Here is a 14,116-nt window from a genome sequence, read left to right on the forward strand (position 1 = left end):
TTAATCTCCTAAGTTTAACCTCCTAAATTTACAGATCCTACATTGACTACTAAATCTTATCTGAGGGGAAAGAAAAAAAAAAAGAAAAAAAAAAAATTAGTAATAATAAAAGGTTTTCTTAAATTTATATTTATTCTGATTTGATTTGGTTAAACCACCAATGGGATGTTTTCCTTTTGGGTAACCTAACGACGGTGCCACGCAGTAAAAAACATCCGCATTTATGCTATATTTCTAATATAATATATCCAAAAACTTACACTACCATTGGGTCCTACCACTTCGAGTACTATGGTAACGACTACAGTTTGTATTTGTACCACTATCATTTTGACCACGCTGCTGCTTTTTTTGTGATAATTGATTTCTTGTCCTTGCAGATGGTGGATCATTATATTGGGATATCATAGAAATGTCTTGTTGCTGTTCGTCACCATACTTTATGTTATCCACTTTCCCACTACCATATAGGAAGCTGGAGGGTATATTTTTGGTCTTTTTAGCACGCATTTTATGAGAACCATTGCCGGTACCAAATGTAGTATCTATTATATCTAATGTTTCTAAATGTCTTGATATATCATCGATCGTGATGTCTTCAACTGTCTTATTAAAAGTTTTATTCAATTCTTCATTATACACATAATCCTTATCTTCTTCATCTACATAATCTTGCTCATCATCTGGGAAGTACTGGTTTAATATGGTAGGTTTTTCAGACTTGACGATATTAATCTTATTAGTGTTCGTATTAATATCAACGCCACTGTTTCTTGTTTTACTAGATCTTAAAATAATATTATGTTTGTTGATACCCAATTTTTTCTCTAATTCCTTATCGAATAGTTCTGGTTTGAATTCAGGTATCATGCTTCTGCCCAACTTAATGACTTCTTCAGCCCAAACCCTAATAACATCGTTGTTTCTTCTAGTTTTATACGGTTTCCAAGTTAGTTTACAACCTCTACTAATTTCTTTAATAACCTGTTTTGACCCCCATTCCATGATCCAATTTTGATTTTGTAATCCAATTAAATGGGAAAAAGTACCGGAAATAATGGCTCCATCACTATAACCACCTTCTAGTACACTCAACAATTTACCATTGGTATGAATTTGCGCTAATTTTAACGCATCCTTCATAAACATATTATAAAATTTGGTAGGAACATTAACTTGATGTCGCTGCATTGATGGTGATTCATATTCACTAGCATCGAATCCGCTACTTATAATAACCAACCCTTTAAATGCAGGACCGTTATTTAATCCACATTCAAATTTTGCCCTTGTAAAAAATTCATCGGCTTTAGCAAATAACATACGATATTTATTGTTATAAAGTTTATCAAACTCTTGTTCATTATTATTCCAGCTATCTAGATGAATATTCCATATATTTAAATTCTGAGAATCCATAATGCATGTCGAAGCCTTGGCTATACTTTCCGCGGTGCTGAAACCAACTTCAGTGGGGAACGAATTAATATCTTGCATTGAAAAATATCCAACTTTAACACCATATTTTTTTAAAACATAATTATTACAATCACGGCTATCATCATCACCATCATCAGTAGCAGCAGTAGCAGCATCATCATCTTTTTTGTTATTCTGGTTCCCTTTATTGCCGGTATATTTACCTCTCCCTTTATTATTATTATTATTTTTTTCTAAGGCTCTTTTAAAACATATATCTTGTGTTCCATCGCCGTGATGTAGATCATAATCCAATATAACAGCATGTGTGATACCATATTTATCACTTGCATATTGTATAGCTACTTGAACATTATTTAATAAACAAAATCCTTCGGGCATTTCAAAATGACAATGATGCCCAGGTGGTCTAACTGCTACAAAGCATCTATTAGGACATTCATTGGCATTATTACTATTGAGTATTGAATCAACCCCTGTTTCTAGGGCAGTTATACTACTATAAATAGCTTCCAATGTTGAGGAAGATAAATAAATATCACCACTATTCCAGGTATCAGGGACTTCAACTTCACCATTAGCCAATTTTTTATCACTTTCTTTACATAATTTTATCAATTTATTGGGCCACTCGTTACCATGCACTTTCAAAACATGAGAACTATTCAATTTTTTTTCGATCCTATGAATATTATTAATACCACCAGAATTACTACTGGAATATAAAGAGGGAACGGATTTTAATGTGAATAAAGCAGGATACATTGTAACAGCAGCACCTATACCTAAACAACATGCTAATAATCTTTCAGGTCTTTCAACAATAGTTTTTTTGTAGGATTTAGATACCCAATCTCTTTTAAATTGATGATATATTGATCCTGGACTTAAAACTATAACAGCTTTGGCAGAGTCCGGAATTTGTGATGATGATGCGATAACGTTTGGATTATTATCGACAAATTCCTGAAACTGCTTCTTGAATTTATAGAGTGGATCTACATATGACATATTTTATTTAAATCAAAAAAAAAAAAAGGGAGAAAGAGAGAGAGAATGAGTGAGGTATAAATATGTGAACAACGTTGGTATCTGACTATATTAGCACCTATTATTAATTATAAATGATTGATTATTATGGTTATATATTCGAATATTTTTTTTTGTTTGTCATAAAGTATAAGTTAATTTTTTTGAAAATTAAAAAACAAAAAAAAAAGGAATAAAAAAAAAAAGACATGTAAATAAACATTGTTATTTTTATTTATCAACAATTTATAATAACAAATATTTTTATCAGATAGGTGGAAAGACAATGGCTAAATTTGAATCTGAAACAATAAACAATGACCTAAGTTAGGGTTACAAAAGTAATTTTTTTTTTTTTCTTTTTTTTTTTTTCTTTTTTTTAATAAATAAATAAATAAATTTTAAGGGTTTATTTTAATCCTTTTTTTTTTTTTTCCCACAGATAATTATTGTTACCCAAATTCTTAAGGCTCGAACAAAAAGGAAATAAAATTTAAAAAAAAAAAAAAAAAAAAACTGCAAGTAACCTCCACCCCCCCTACCAAACTAAATTAAAACAACTCATGCCAGCATCTATTAAGGAACACCCCATGTCTTTAAAAGAGGTAGAACCCGTTCCTATCACTTCAGCACCTTTAAAAATGGACTCTATCGGTAAAGCTACCACAACTAACAGGTACACATCTAAAAGTGAAAATTCTAACAACAAAGGTAACATTTATTTTAAAAAGAAAATCACCCCAATCTTATTCAAAAGTTTAAATTATCTTCATAAATATTCAGTTATACCTTTTTCCTTTTATGCATCATTGCATTTAACTAACGTTATCGCCACACCAATAATATCCAGATCTGCACTATTACTAACCTCTTATTCATCCTCCAACCCAGTTTTGGACAACCATATTCAGGTTTTAGATGATGTTTTGATGATGGTGCGTGAATGTACTTCGTTTATAACTGCTGAACCAAGCATTTTATACATCACTCTAGGCGTCCATGTAATAAGTGGTATAATACTAAGATTTTGGAGAAGATACAGAAGATCTAAATTTATTATAAAAAATCCAAATGAACAGGCTAGAGCACGTAAAAAGTGGAGGAAATTAAGTTTCGGCGTGTTGACTGGTTATTTATCCGTCCCATTTTTAACTTATCACATTTATTTAATGAAATTCTCCAAGAAATTAAGCAATAATGGCAATATCGATTTTGGTATTATCCATAACTACTTGCATAATAATAATCGCATCACTTTTGGGGGTAAAGTGTTGATTTACGGGTCTTTTATCGGAATAATTGGTTGCGGATTGTATCATATTGTCCATGGATGGTCTAGATATTTTTGTCATAATAAATTCCAGCCACAAGTTTTCAAATCAACGGCCTTTTATACCACTTGGTCTTTGATTTTAAGTGGTATATTAAGTTTATTTTTAATTTAAATTTATTATTTATTGCAAAAAAAAAAAAAAGAAAAAAAAAAAAAAAAAAAAAAAATTATATATTGATAACTGTAATACATTATTTTATTTAAAAGCGAAATAGCTTCTCAATTCTACAACAAAATAATACATTAAAAAGGTAACCCTTAACAATCAACTCCAAATTTACTTTCAACATTACAATTTAAATCATCGATTTTCTTATGTAACGATTTTTCTGATTTTAAAACTTTGTTAAACAAAACAATAATACGTTCGTCTAATTCTTCAAACATTTTATTAAACTTTTCTTCAACTATCTCACCAACTAAACAGCCAAAATAACGTTTTACGTCAGAATTGTTTAGAAAAGATATGGCAAGATCACGATCAAAAGCACCATAACCGTCATTTTTGTCATCCGTATCTGAATCATCATTATGGCTTTGTGCAGCTTCATGATTGTTGTTGTTGTTGTTCAAAAATACTGTATCTTGAAGTTTTCTTCTTTTACTAGCAGGAATATCACGCGTGTCTTCTCTATAATTATTTGTAATGCTCTCAGGTGTAGTGGGAGCAGTGAAAACATCAGAGTTGACGTTGTTATTATAGATAATATTAGTGGCAGTGCTAACAGAGGTTGGACAGTCAAGATTGGTACCTTGTCTACCGCAAGTTTCTACGCTATTCAATTCAGATGATCCATGTTTTTTGTTAGGTGGACGTAAAGGAAGTGGTGGCTCTCCAATATTATCTGTACGAGGCTTTGACTTAATCAATGTATTAGAAAAAACACTGATGTCTCTATTGTTTTTGTTGTTCTCATTATTCCCATTCTTTCTATATCTCTTCTTCCTATATTGTGTACCGTTACTTTCTGTAATTCCTTCTTGTTCGTTTTCTGTCGAGGAGGTAGAAATTTCCCCTTCTAAGATCTCTTTGTTAATATTATAGTTACCAACAAGGGCGACGTTACTAACATTAGATATGCTTAAGTGCGTCTTTTTATTTTTCTGACTGAGATACTTCCATCTTTGCGATATAGTACATTGGTCTTTAAATGGATAGTCAAAATGATCAATCATTTCTTTCAAAGCGTCTCTATAAATAATCCTATTCCTATTATTTAATTGTTTTTGAAATATAGCTAATAATGCTGTGTCTCTTTTTTCATCTTGTTCAAACCATTGCCTGCTATTACCTATTTTAAGGTGTGGTTTAATAGTTTTCTTATTCCCATCGTCTGTTGCCACTGTTAACGAAGTATTAGCGACAGTGTCCCTAACAAAACTATCGTTCATATCTCTGTTATTTTTATTACTACTTTTTGGTGTAATCTTAGAAGCTCTATTGCTTGTTATAAATACCATAGATCGCGTTGGTAATTTTGTTTTCTTTCACTATACGTGGTTTTATATATATGTATATTTTTTTTTAATTTTTTTTTTTTTTAATTCCATGATATATGTATACTAAAATTTTCTTAAAGTTAAAAGGGGGACAAAAAAAAAAATGTACATATATTAAAAAAAAAAAAAAAAAAAAAAAAAAAAAAAAAAAAAAAGAAAAAGTCAAAAAGGGCTCAATGCAGGTTTTGAACTATAAACATGTTTAACAATCTTTTTTTTAAAAAAAAATCGCATCATTATATTATGTATGTATTCATATACATATCTCATCTATAATTCTTTGCAAAAATAATTTCAAATTGTTTTTTACATATTTACAAAGTGGTCTCTTAAAAATATCCACTCAAACATATATATATATATCTAATAGACACGCTGGTTGAACCTATTTACTAACCCTCTCAATACTCAAGTTGTTTAACAATTTATTATAAGCGGCAGCAACCTCCTTATCACTTAAATCTCGAACAGGTATACTATTACTATTATTCTTATCATCAGCAGCAATAGTTTTGTTATTAATGTTCGGATCAATATTAGTGTGGCCCATGCCCTTAAAAGGATTATCTGTGGCAGCAGCACCAGAAACCATGCTATTGCTCATAACGGAAACATTACTATCACTACTACTTATGTCGGTCCTGGAACTACCGCTTTTAGCAACAGGTGACAATGATGATGACGATGATGAAAGTTTGGGGTTAGTTGATGGTACAGAAGGTGAATTCGTTTTGATATTTTTATCATTGCTGCTTATAACATTAACAGAAGCTTTAGAACTTTGTTCTACTTTTCCAGCATCAGGGTTCATATTTTTGTTAGATAAATCATAATGCACACCATAAATACTATCCAAGTTGACCCTATTGGAATTTACTTTAGTAATCAAATCTTGGATGGAATTAATTCCCTTGGCTTTGATCAATGCTTCTCTTAGTTCATTTCCACTTGGAATCTTGTCAATAATTCTATTACCTGAGGCTGGAGTTGCGGGGCTTAATACTCCAAATGACGAAGTAGTGCTGGTTGTACTGCTAGCAGAAGTAGCACCACTATTACTCTTACTAGTATTGCTAGTGTTTAACTTCAATGATGGCTGTTTAGTTTTGCCTACATCAACTGCAGTGGTGGACCTATCAGCATTCCGGCTTTGTCGATTATTCCTATCAACACTAGGAGGCGTTATACCCGGTGGAAATCTAGAAGAAGGAGACTCAGATCTTGCTCTTAAGGTGGACGATGTTACATACTCTGGATAAATAGAATTTTGCTGCTGAACAAATACACCCCATTTGTGAAACTCACCTTCCTCTTGTTCCAATTTTTTGTTTATTGATGAAGAATCTGAAGAGTGTCTAACCAAAACGGGTCTACCTGTATAAATATCCACTGTTCTACCTGATTCTGTAGTAATTAGGTGTGGTCTAGTGGTAACATTTTTGCTACCATTGGCATTAGTATCATTACTATCAGTTGAAACAGTCAAAGATTCGTCGTTACTATTGACATCCGTAGTAGCTCCCCTTTTAGGTAAACCAAAGCTATTACCATAGTTACCAACATTATCAAAATCACTATTGGAAGATAAAGTAGATCCACTTCTTTCATCCGAAACATTGGTTGAGGTGTGGTCAGCACCGTTAAACGTGTTATTGGCATTGGAATTAATATTTCCATAAGTATTATTGTTATTATTAGGCGAATCACTAGCAAAAGAATAAGAAGTATGCGAGTCCACTGGTGGTAATTTCAATCCGCTAAATTCAGGAGAAGTCGTCAAAATATCAATGATTTTATGTAATGTCCTTTCTAAAAAAATTAATCTTAATAAATTCTCCTTTTCTTTCATTGGCAATTCTTGAGTCATTCTTTTTTCAAAGAGAGCATCAATTGTTTTTTGAACGCTATCTAGCTCTTGACAAATCTTATCATAGTATTTTCTAAGTAAATATTTTTTGGTAGAATCGTCTGTCGTTGCAGACCTACCAACCTTCGAGCCAGCATCAGTCTTACTGCTATCTTTATTAGTTGACACGCCATTACCAACAGCATTGGCATTATTTTGATTAATTGATTCAAAAATAGATTCTGCGGTCTCTGTTATCAACTGCCCATTAAATAGTAATTCATCTTGATTATCCAAAGGATTAGCGTTATCATCACTGATACTAGTAGCAGTACTATTTGTATCCATACTCTTCCTTGTGTTTTTTAATAAAAATAGGGCTATACGTGATGATATCTCGTCAGGCAATGCGTCATAATTAATGTCCAAATTAATTAACTTTTTAGAACTTTTAACCATATCATAAATCACAGCGATACCACCAATAAAATTAATCAAGGAGGGAAGAGGTTGATCTACAATTGAAATATGTAATAGATTATCACATTTAACTAAAACGTTGCAAACAAATGATAAAGTCTTAAAATCAAAATCGTTGTTGTCCAAATGAAGCCTTTTCAAGCAGGGGAACCGTGGTAGATATTTATCTAAATATGGCAAAACTTCCGGAAAAATTTGCGAGTTATTGGATAAATCTAAAAAATAGATCTTCGGCAACTTAGAAAAAGTTTTTAATAACAATGCAGCTGCTTTCCCTGAAGATAAACCAGTAGAATTTAATGTAATATAATTTAATCCTTCAAATGAGTGACTTAATAGATTAGAAGATATAGTTTTAACCATTGAATTATTCAAGGTATTATAGGATATATCAACCCCCGAAATACTGCATTGACTAGCCCAAGGGATTAAAATGTCTAATTGCTGAATACTCAAATTGGTTTGCGCAAGACCAATCTTTTTCTTGCTCTTATTTTGGTTGTTGCCAGGACTGGTGGCACCAAAACAATTCAATATATTATTGAAAACAGTCAAGCCATCTTTTTTCAACCTGGCATTAAAATTGACACCATTGATTAATAATTCATCAAACGACAAACTTCTAGCCAAGACACAACCGCAAAATAAATCCCAGTCCATATTAGCACGATAAAATTTAGGATCTAAATCCGTTCTTATTTTAGTTTGCGAAATATCCAACTTAACCAATGACTTGTTGACCAGTAAAAACTTACATAATTGTTTCCAACCCATATCAGGATCAATAACTACGTTTCTAATAGATAGCTTTTCCAGATGAGTGGAGTTTGCCAGGCTAGAAAGCAAAATTTGAAACATCTCTGGAGTCAAACTAACATTATCAAAAACAATATTATGTATCGGCACAATTGAAATGAAATCACAAAATGATAAGATATCAATCAAAGTGGGTCTCGGATTTAAAAATTTTAAAACATGTAATGGGGCTTGTTTTTTTTTCAATTGTTTTAGAGTGGTGGCAATGGGCAAAATTTCCCTTAAGTGACAACATCTTGTATAGATTTGATCCAAAGTCAGGACTTCCAACTCATGCGCATCTTGGCCTTCATCATTATTAAAACTGTGATGCAAATGAATAGGTTTATCAATTTCTATATTCTCTAAATTAGAATGATTGAACTGTGCTTCTGGGACAGCAGTTGTAGCTGAATTGTCCCTTCTTTTAGTATTAGCACTACCTTCATCTACTGTGGCAGAAATAGTATAATTTGAAACTTCATCAGCTATTCGTTGGGCAGCAAAGTGTGCTTCTTCCTGATGTCTGTCAGCTTCCTTCAACAATTTATTATAATCATCCATCATTCTTTTATATTCCTTCGAATCTTTAGTCAAAGCAACATTTGCAGTAGCTCCATTATTTTTGGTGCCCGTTATACCTACATTGATGCTGGGTGTGGGGGTTAATAAGTCACTAGGTATAAGTACATCTCCAACTTTAGGTTTTCTACATGGAATTTGTTGAGGTGGATCCATTCCAAATTTATCTACTGCAAATCTTATTCTCTTCAAATTAATTTTTTTCAACTCTTTGTCGGCTCTTTTTATACTATTTTCTGAATTTTCTGAATTAGTTTCATGAAAGGAATCCTCTAAAATATCGGAGATATTATTAATAACAGGAGCATTAGCATTTAAATTTATTGGGATAGAAGACGCGGAAACATTGGAAGATGATCTAGATCTGCTCCTGATCTTATTCATTGATGGTAGACTTTCTAAAGAGTTATTGCTAGATAAGGGTACTGAATTGTTAGGTGGTGGTATAGAGTTGTTGCTACTTGAGGATTTACCAAATAATGAACTAAAGAATGATTTCTTCGTTACAGGTTGTGTTGTTTGTTTGGCATTAGTAGAAGCGGTTTTTTTAAGTTTTACATTGCTAATTAGTGAGGTTGCCGCTGAAACTGGTGCATACTGTTTTTGTTGCTCTCTTTTTGCTACACCTAAAGAAAATGACTTTGATCTATTTCTTTTGGTAGTATTAGCACTAAAAGTGCCTCTAGCATTAGCACTACTGTTACTTAATGTCCTAGATAATTTATTCAAATTAATACCTTCAGTATTTAGGATCTCATGCGATTTGGAACTTTTCAATTGAGTATTACTAGGTAAGGAATCATTGCTATTTTTTCTACTATTATTTCTGGTGCTATTTACACTCGGTAGATCTGTACCATCTGTAATAACAGTGCTCTTACTGGCGGTGCCATCCTTTTGCGATACTGCTAATGCTGTCTGTGGCTTATTTTTATTTTTTTTACTACCTTTGTATAACCAATCCACGTCTACATCAAAATCTAAATATGAGGTACTCATGAGGCTTTTTCGTAATATTTATTATTTTGCTTCAATAATCGTACTATAGTTCAATGGGTTTTTTTTTATTTTATTGTATATATATTATTTTTTTTTCCTTTTTTTTTTTTGTCTATCTTATCTTGTAATGTGTTACCGTAATTTATATAATAAATATCTTTGTGCCTATTTGTGTTATTTCCTTTTCTTTTTTTTTTAGAAAAGAAAAAAAAAAAAAAAAAAAAAAAAAAAAGAAATGAAATGAAATGAAATTTAATGTAACCGCGGAAATGGGAGGAGAGAGAAGCGATGGAGAGAAAGAGGAAAGATTTTGAAGAGGGGGGGGGATGAAGGGAAATAAACCAAAGTGATGGTGATGACGCTTTAAAACACGTAACAAAGATACGTAGAATTCAGCTTTGTATGTTATTAACAATTAGTAATTGCTACTTTTATTTTATTTTATATTATTTATTATGAATGAACTCATTAAAAAGTACGTTCTAATTTGGCCAACCTAAAGATTTTTATATATAAGACTTGCTTGTTTATAACTGAGTATCTAAATCAATCTAAAAATCTTATAAATAAATAGACAAATAAACAAATAAGATCGTACATATATATATATATTTTTAAGTGATTAAACAAAGTAGAAAAAAAAAAAAAAAAAAAAAAAAAAAAAAAAAAAAAAAGATAAAAATATTAGCAGTGAAAGTAATAAAATATCTAATGTTTTATTTTCTCCTATTCTAAGTTATAGCGGTAACAAATCCAAATTTTATATTGTCTATTTTGAAAATAGAGCATGGAAACTCTATCAAATAAAAATAAATAAATATATATATATATATATATACATATGTATAAACCACGAGAAAAGAAAATAAAAGGAAATTGCCATTAATAGTAACATCCGTCACCCGTTTAGTTCTTAATTAGGAATTATTGCCATGATTTTCCCTATTAAGTTTTGCAAAGCCATATATCTCAGGTGTTTGTATATATTTTGCATTGTATGATGAAAGCAAGTTTCCCAAGACTGATGCTATATTCACGATATATAGATATAGATATAGATATAAACATGCACATGTACTTATAAGAAAGATTCATTTTATGTTACCCTCTTTATTACATTCCGCCCTAAAGCTTTTCTTCTCCCTTTTCTTTCCACTACGTATTTTCTTGCCTTGTTTTATATACGATATAAACCTACCCCTCTTTTTTTAATTATATATTTATTTGTTTTTGTTTTTAGAAACAATATTTTAATAAAAAAGTACAATTAGATTAAAATAAAAATAAAAATAAAAATAAAAATAAAATCCGGGCTCAATAAAGCTTGAATTTTCATTAAATTTAAGTAGAGACATTAAAGAAAAAAAAATTACGCAATTAATGATGTACGGAAATACGAGCATTTAATACTTTGAAATAGTTATTTCCGAATACTATTTACTTAAAAAAAAAAATAGTAGTACTTTTTTTGTTCGTTATAGATGAGTCCCATGTTTATATATCATCAAATCGCTCGTTGCGAGGTTTTTTTTTTTTTTTTTTTTTTTGCCAAGAAATAAATCTGCGGGCTGGAACAACAGTACCATATATACATACTCTCTTTGGTATCCTATTCAATGACGATCTTTATGCTCTTATTGCTAGATAACAGAAAGTCTAGAATTTTCGTTTTGGTGATAACAATGTGCAAGACAATTTAGCTTAGTAATTGATTATTTAAACTAATGTGTGGAAATAAAGTTATTAGAACTCGCTCAATTAATCTTGACTTATATATTATAACCATACAGAGTCCGGTCAACATCATAAATTTAGTGAGATAATGCTCCTAAAAGCTTACAATTTGATGAAAAGCTTTAAGTAATTAAGCAAATAGTTGTACTTGTTTATAAAATTGTTACTTAGTTTATAGCGATTTAGAAATATATTTATCACGTACTGCTTGCTACTCTTGGGAAAAAAAAAAAAAAAAAAAACGTCACGTGGTATGGTTTCAAAAAAAGTTAAAACAACCAATTATCTGTTTCTTCCCTTATCATTTGTACAGTGTATATTTTTATACGGAAATAAGATTTTACAATGCGGATAGCAAGATGGAAAATGTTCGGACTTTACACTTTATGAATTTTATTTTTTTTATTTTTTTTATTTAATTCAGTTACAGGGCCGATATCGGGAGCACTTACATTTTTTATATAACGTATACAACCAGGAAATAAAAGCTACAAAAAACAAGACCAAAAAAAAAAAAAAAAAAAAAAAAATAAAAAGCGTTCATATTAACTATCTTGGAGAAAATTTTTAGGGTGCAGCAACAATACAAAAAAGCACCAATTCATCTGTTATATAAAATGCTCAGAAAATCACGTAGTATATATTTATAAAATTAAGAGTGACATGTATCAAAAAAAAAAAAAAAAAAAAATGATGTATACATTTTTTCTTTTTTTAATTTACCATTATGACTTTTATTTTTACTATATAAGCGAAATCAAAAAGAAAGGAGTCTTTCTTTAATTATCACATCTCCTTCGTTTTACTTTCTCTCTTTTTATTTTCTCCCTCTTTTTTTGTTTTCCCATCTCTTTATTTTTTTTAGTATCTATTGAACATATATATATATATATATATACATATATAAAAGCACACACACTTTGGTTTTTTTCCCTTTGATAATAACTTGTTTTACAGAATCTTTTAGTCAAATAAGAACGCTATAGTACAAGAATAACTAGAAAAAACTGAAATTATATACAAGAGCAAGATAAAAATGTTTACAAGAATTACTGCCGCTAGAACCGCTAGAACTTCCTTTAACTCCAAACAATTTTTATCCATACCAAAACAACTAAATAATTCCACTACTATCACTCCGATTAGGTTTCCCTCTCTTCCACTCATAGCAAATAGATCGTATCACCCTAAGGTTATTGACCATTACACTAATCCACGTAATGTAGGTTCCTTGGATAAAAATCTACCAACTGTGGGAACAGGATTAGTTGGTGCACCAGCTTGTGGTGATGTGATGAAATTGCAAATTAAAGTTAATGATAAAACGGGTATTATTGAAGATGTTAAGTTTAAAACGTTTGGCTGTGGTTCAGCCATTGCATCCTCTTCATATGTTACTGAATTAGTTAGAGGCAAGAGCTTAGAAGATGCTTCTAAGATTAGGAACACTGAAATTGCTAAAGAATTAAGTTTGCCACCTGTTAAACTACATTGTAGTATGTTAGCCGAAGATGCAATCAAGGCTGCCATTAAGGATTATAAGTCTAAGAGAAAGGTTACTACTAGTTTGAGTGGTAGTAATAATGGCAATGCCGTTAACGCTGCTAGGGCTTAAGAGCATTATCTAAATGTTCAATATACATATGAGCATATATGTAATTAAGGGGAGGGAGATAAAAGGTATACATTTTTTTTTTTTTTAAAAAAAAAAAACATTTTTTCACCCAAAAATATAGAAGAAACATGTAACCACATACAGATATATACCTATGTATTTCAAGGTTGTAACTTTGACTTAAACTTTGTTTTATTTATTTGTCCATATTCATGCTGTATAAAAGCAAACACAAAATATAATGATATGAAGATTAACATGTTATACCGTTTTTTTTTTTTATTTTTTTTTTTAAATTTTTTTTTTTTTATTTTTTCGATTATAATATGCTTTGGCTCCCATTGACAAATTTAAAAGGAGAACCGGGAACAGAAATATATATGTGGTACTATTTATATATCTATTTATTTTTTTTACTTTTTTTTGGAATTTTCAACTAAATGAATACTATATAACAAACAAGCATCCTAGTTATATTGATTACGATTGATCTAGGTAGTTAACTACTGATATGTTGTGAGCCTGTCTATAATATTATTTTACTTTCATTTCCAATTTGGTTGACGTTTCTTTTCTTTTCTTTTTTTTTTATTTCCTTTTTACTACAAAGTTTTTCACTAAGTTTCTGTTAAAAAAAAAAAAGAAATACATTTAATTTGTATTTAAATTTACTTTATATGCCTTATTTTTAGTTAGCTGCTTCGTAGAAAAAAACACAGGCCGTGATAATCTCAATACATTTATCTTGTATAAATAAATGCTC

The 14,116-nt window shown here is 30.4% G+C and overlaps 5 protein-coding genes across 5 annotated transcripts; 2 read left to right on the forward strand and 3 right to left on the reverse strand.

Annotated features, from left to right (window-relative positions):
• Positions 1-261: 261 nt before the first annotated feature.
• Positions 262-2,451, reverse strand: HOS3 (histone deacetylase; the record flags this gene model as incomplete). The annotated part of the gene is made up of 1 exon (XM_046080756.1): positions 262-2,451. One exon carries the CDS (start codon positions 2,449-2,451, stop codon positions 262-264), a length of 2,190 nt encoding a protein of 729 aa, XP_045936192.1.
• Positions 2,452-3,032: 581 nt separating this feature from the next.
• MCP1 (Mcp1p) lies at positions 3,033-3,914 on the forward strand (the record flags this gene model as incomplete). Its single annotated transcript, XM_046080755.1, has 1 exon — positions 3,033-3,914. One exon carries the CDS (start codon positions 3,033-3,035, stop codon positions 3,912-3,914), a length of 882 nt encoding a protein of 293 aa, XP_045936193.1.
• Positions 3,915-4,060: 146 nt separating this feature from the next.
• On the reverse strand, positions 4,061-5,263 carry SCDLUD_002083 (uncharacterized protein; the record flags this gene model as incomplete). Its single annotated transcript, XM_046076873.1, has 1 exon — positions 4,061-5,263. One exon carries the CDS (start codon positions 5,261-5,263, stop codon positions 4,061-4,063), a length of 1,203 nt encoding a protein of 400 aa, XP_045936194.1.
• Positions 5,264-5,687: 424 nt separating this feature from the next.
• On the reverse strand, positions 5,688-10,004 carry HER1 (Her1p; the record flags this gene model as incomplete). Its single annotated transcript, XM_046080754.1, has 1 exon — positions 5,688-10,004. One exon carries the CDS (start codon positions 10,002-10,004, stop codon positions 5,688-5,690), a length of 4,317 nt encoding a protein of 1,438 aa, XP_045936195.1.
• Positions 10,005-12,774: 2,770 nt separating this feature from the next.
• Positions 12,775-13,353, forward strand: ISU2 (putative iron-binding protein ISU2; the record flags this gene model as incomplete). Its single annotated transcript, XM_046080753.1, has 1 exon — positions 12,775-13,353. The coding sequence occupies one exon, from the start codon at positions 12,775-12,777 to the stop codon at positions 13,351-13,353; it is 579 nt and encodes a 192-aa protein (XP_045936196.1).
• Between the last annotated feature and the right edge of the window lie 763 nt (positions 13,354-14,116).

Source organism: Saccharomycodes ludwigii, chromosome II, assembly GCF_020623625.1.
Source record: "Saccharomycodes ludwigii strain NBRC 1722 chromosome II, whole genome shotgun sequence".
Classification (NCBI taxonomy): domain Eukaryota; kingdom Fungi; phylum Ascomycota; class Saccharomycetes; order Saccharomycodales; family Saccharomycodaceae; genus Saccharomycodes; species Saccharomycodes ludwigii.